The following is a 5,275-nucleotide window of genomic DNA, read 5'->3' on the forward strand; positions in this document are numbered from 1 at the left end:
TTCTCTGTGTAGCCCTGGCTGTTCTGGAACTCACTTTGTAGACCAGGCTGGCCTCGAACTCAGAAATCCGCCTGCCTCTGCCTCCCGAGTGCTAGGATTAAAGGCGTGCGCCACCACGCCCGGCTTATTTTTGTTTTTTTCAAGACAGGGTTTCTCTGTATAGCCCTGGCTGTCCTGGAACTCATGCTGTAGATCAGGCTGGCCTTGAACTCAGAGATCCATCTGCCTCTGCCTCCCAAGTGCTGGGATTAAAGGCTTGCGCCACCATGCCCGGCCTTAAAGGTTCTACCTGTATACTCCAGCACTCAGGAAGCCAAGTGACTAGAGCTAATAATATTTTGTCTGTGTTTTGATCCTGGCATAAACATGACAAACAAATGCTTGTCACCTTAAGATTTTTTCTTTTTTCTCTTGCTTGACTGTATAAAGAGGGGGAAAGCTTCAATATTGAGAAAACCCTACATCTATATCTTTTATCTGTTTTTATTTTCAGCCTGAACCACCACCAACAAACAAGTGGCAACTTGATAATTGGTTGAACAAAGTGAACCCGCATAAAGTATCGCCAGCCTCCTCCGTAGACAGCAACATCCCCTCTTCTCAAGCCTACAAGAAAGAAGGCCGGGAGCAGGGCACAGCCGGGAACTACACCGATCCAGGGGGCGCGAAAGACACGAGTTCTGCCACCCCAGGAAGAGACTCTAAAACCATCCAAAAGGGATCAGAAAGTGGCCGTGGGAGGCAGAAGTCTCCCGCACAGAGCGACAGCACCACACAGAGGAGAACTGTCGGCAAAAAACAACCCAAAAAACCTGAGAAGTCAGCTGCTGAAGAGCCTCGAGGGGGCCTGAAGATAGAGAGTGAGACCCCTGTGGACGTGGCTGCCGGCATGCCCTCCAGCAGGCACAAAGCAGCCACCAAGGGCTCCAGGAAACCCAACATCAAAAAGGAGTCGAAGTCTTCTCCTCGACCTACAGCAGAGAAAAAGAAGTACAAGTCAGCAAGTAAGCCCTCCCAGAAATCTCGGGAGATCATAGAGACAGATACCTCGTCCTCAGACTCAGACGGGAGCGAGAGCCTGCCTCCCTCCTCACAGACTCCTAAGTACCCTGAAAGCAACAGGACTCCTGTCAAACCCTCCTCAGTGGAGGAAGAAGATAGCTTTTTTCGGCAACGAATGTTCTCTCCTATGGAAGAGAAGGAGCTCCTTTCCCCACTCAGTGAGCCTGATGACAGGTATCCACTTATTGTGAAGATTGACCTGAATCTTTTGACTAGGATACCCGGGAAGCCTTACAAAGAAACAGAGCCACCCAAGGGGGAAAAGAAAAATGTTCCAGAAAAACACTCGAGAGAGGTGCAGAAGCAAGCCTCAGAAAAGGCTTCCAACAAAGGCAAGAGGAAACACAAGGTCTGCAACAGGCTGGTGCCTTTTTTTACTTTTTTAGAAATTTTTTTTCTACTTTCCATATCCTTAAGCATCTTAATATTAAAATACTAGCGATTTTTAAAATATTTTTATTTATATGTCTGAGTGTATGTTCTGTATGTCTATCTGTCTGTCTCTGTCTATTGTCTGTTTGCCTGTCTATGTCTGTGTGTATCTGTGTCTGTGTATGCACTCAGGCTGTTGTATGCTCCTGTGGAGGCCAGGGGAGGGTATCAAATTCCCTGGAACCAGTTCCAGCCAGTCGTGAGCTGCCTGACATTGTTACTAGTATCTTTTTTTTTTTCCCGATTTTTTTGAGACAGGGTTTCTCTGTATAGTCCTGGCTGTCCTGGAACTCACTCTGTAGACCAGGCTGACCTTGAACTCAGAAATCCGCCTACCTCTGCCTCCGGAGTGCTGGGATTAAAGGCGTGCGCCACCCCGCCCAGCTGTTACTAGTATCTTAACTTCGGTCCTGCTTGAAGAATAGCAATTGTCCTTAATTACTGAGCCATCTTATCCCCAAGTACTTGCTATTTTGACTTTGCGTAGTCACCGTTGCTTTTGAATTATATTTTATTGATTTGTGTGTGTATGCACATGTGTACACTATAGTGCATAACTAGAAACCAGAGAACAACTTGTGGGAGTCGATTCTTTCCTTCTGCCATGTGGATCCCAGGGACTGAGCTCAAGTTGCCAGTCTTTACCCACTGAGACATCTTCCCAACCCCTTTTGTTGTTCATGTTTAGATACCAGCATCTGAAATGCCATGGAAATATAGTTTGTGGATCGTGAGCTGTAAGGGAAAATAGTGATTGAGCACAAGGCCCCAATGAGACTACATATGGAACAGGCTCTCTGTGTTCTGTCTCCTTAAGTAAAGCTGGATAGTTTCTTCTTAAATAGGATCTCCGAGCAGAGTGTATGGTGGCCAGGTTAAAAGTAGAGTTTGAATGTCAACCATACATCCTTTTCTGTCTTAGCCTCAGGTCAAGTCATACTTTTTATTACGGTTCTAATGTGAGCACAACTGACTCACTAATTTTGTGACAGATACATCCATAAGAATTTCACTCATCCAATATTTACTGTGTGCCTAGCTTTTTTCCATTAACACAGGTCAGAACTGAGAAAACTCCCCAGGGCTAAGAGTGTAGCTGAATAGTAGCGGTCTTGCTGAGCATGTATGTGTGAAACCCTGGGTGCAATTCCAACATGGAGGAAAGTCTGTGGGTTCATAGCCTGCTCTCATCTTAAATACTTCCAAGATAAAGACACAGCTTGCTATAAGATCAGCTTTATACAGAGCCTGCATATGTGTATATAAGATTAGCTTTAAACAGGCCTGCATATATGTGTGAGCACCATCTTGTGCCAAGAGATCAAAAAAAGGTATTGGATGCCCTGAGTTACAGATGGTTGTGAGCCACCATGTGGGTGCTTAAAACTCCTAGATGTTCTCTCTACAAGAGTAGCCAGTGGCTTTTAACCATTAAGACATCTTTCCAGTCCTCCCCTAAAATTATAATTTTGGTAAAGTATCAGGGGCAATTCCTGGAGGCTATACTGATAGTACTAGGAGGAGACTCTTAGTCACTGGTAAGAGTAGCAGTCTGTAGGTGACTTTTTCTCATGTCTTCATTTATCTGATTTTAATAATTTAATGGCAAATGGACTCTACTGTTACATTAGAAGTAGAATATATTTATTCTTATTGCTTATTACTTGAAGCAATAGGAAAACTTAGCTTCGCCTATGGAAGTAACATCAACAGTAGATAGGTTTGCCACTTGTAATTCAGGTAAGAAGTTTTTCAGAGATAATGAGGCTTAGCTGTTAGCAAGTAGCAGTTCAAGTGCTGATGAAACTACAGAGTTGGAACTTCTATGCACTGCTAGCAGATCTGTGAGATGCAGTTACTTTGGATTATAGTTTGGCAGTTTCTCAAAAAAGCTGAATATACAGTTACCTTAGGATCCACCAATTATAGTCCCAGGTATAAATCCAAGAAACAAATAGAAATATATGTCTACACAAAACTATTACAGTGCTCATGGCCACATCATTTCACACTGTGGATCTAATTTAGGACACCCTTGTCATGCTTAAGACCTACTGTTTCTGTTTTTGTCCAGAATGACGATGATTCGCGAGCCAGTGAGAGCAAAAAACCCAAAACGGAGGACAAGAACTCATCAGGCCACAAGCCATCCAGCAGCAGAGAGTATGTTCCCAAGTCATGTTGCATGTCCATATTGGCTGTGTTTATCATTGGCTGTTCGGTACTTTTCGAAATGCTTCAGAATATTCTTTTTAGCTGATTGAATGTCATACATATGTATGCACAGGGAGATAGTAGTAAGAGCTATGCATTTAGCTAATAGAGAGGGAAGCTAGTACTCTTCTTTTTTTGTGAGATAAGAATATCTCCTAGTTAGGTTATTGTTGCTGTGATGAAGCCCCATGACCAAAACAACTTGGGGAGGAAGAGGTTTATTTGACTTATTCTTCCATATCACTTCAACTGTTCATCATTGAAGGAAGCCAGGATAGGGACTCAAACAAGGCAGGAACCTGGAGGTAGACGTTCATAAAAAGGCCGCAGAGGAGTGGTGCCTATTGGCTTGCTTCTCATGGCTTGCTCACACTGATTTCTTATAAAACATGGAGCCACCGGCCGAGGGATGGAATCACCCACAATGGGCTGGGTCCTCTCCAGTATCAACCACTAACTAAGAAAATGCTCTGCAGGCTTGCCTGCAGCCCAATCTTATGGGAGCATTTTTTCACTTGAGGTTCACATCTCTCAAATGATTCTAATCTGTGTCAAGTTGTTATAAAACTAGCCAGCACAGAATATGAGATAAGAGTTACAGTAAAGCTTCACCATTTTCTGGGTAGCTTATCTGCAATTTGAAAGAAACTAGTAGCTTGTAAGCATTAATCTTTTCATAATTTATCTATTTACTCAATTGATTCAACCAATGTTAAGCATTTATTTTGTGGCAGATTGTTCTATGCACTGGGCATGATTGTGGAAAAGAGAAAGCAGATGAATGGGGCAGGCAGAGAAAGCACCAGATGCCTACTTGATGAGATTTACAGTTTTTTTTGTTTGTTTTTTTTTTGTAATCAGCATATGGAGAATGTCTTTGCAAATTTGTTCTTAAAGCGGGTGAAAGAGATGGAAAAACCCTTCGCTCCTGTATCACTCTGTGCAGAGATGAGAGCGCCTGAGGTTGGTTTTGTTTTTTCCGGCAGGTCATCTAAGCAGAGTAGTACAAAAGAAAAGGACTTGCTACCTTCACCTGCTGGGCCCGTTCCTTCAAAAGATTCAAAAACAGAGCATGGCTCTCGGAAGAGGACTGTCAGTCAGTCGTCGTCCTTAAAGTCCAGTGGGACCAGCAGCAAAGAGAACAGTGGCAGCAGCAGCAAGAGCAGCTCCTCCTCCACGGCGAAGCAGAAGAAGACTGAAGGCAAGGGTCCCAGCAGCTCCAAGGAGGCCAAGGTATGTGCTGGGGCTGGAGCCTTGGGAAGTCACCCTCGTGTCTTCCCAACAGACACTGCTTTGTAAAGAGCTCACTAAGACTGTAGGCCTGTGCAGTATTTAAAGTGAATATATGAGGGAGAGACTGACTGACTTTGTCTGTCTATATGTCTGTCTGTCTGAGAGGACAACTTTCAGGAGTCAGTTCTTACCTTTCCTCTTGTTGGGGCAGGATTTCCCTACTGCTGCTGCTGCGTTGTGTACCCTGGGTTAGCTGTGCGGTTTCCCCTATAGAAGACCTGGGGCTGGAGAGTGTGCCACCGCATCCGGCTTTTTTTTTTTTTTTTTTTTTTTT

General features: G+C 44.0%; 1 protein-coding gene across 6 annotated transcripts in view; it reads left to right on the forward strand.

Moving 5' to 3' along the window:
* The window catches only part of Aff4 (AF4/FMR2 family member 4), a 74,530-nt gene that overhangs the window by 50,747 nt on the left and 18,508 nt on the right, over positions 1-5,275 (forward strand). For all 6 annotated transcript variants that reach the window (XM_021213026.2, XM_021213027.2, XM_029546530.1 and 3 more), the window contains 3 exons: positions 494-1,411; positions 3,569-3,657; positions 4,695-4,941. In XM_021213026.2, the coding sequence (XP_021068685.1) occupies positions 494-1,411; positions 3,569-3,657; positions 4,695-4,941 (1,254 nt within the window). The remainder of the gene's footprint in view (positions 1-493; positions 1,412-3,568; positions 3,658-4,694; positions 4,942-5,275) is intronic.

The sequence above is a fragment of the Mus pahari genome, chromosome 14, assembly GCF_900095145.1.
Source record: "Mus pahari chromosome 14, PAHARI_EIJ_v1.1, whole genome shotgun sequence".
Lineage (NCBI taxonomy): Eukaryota > Metazoa > Chordata > Mammalia > Rodentia > Muridae > Mus > Mus pahari.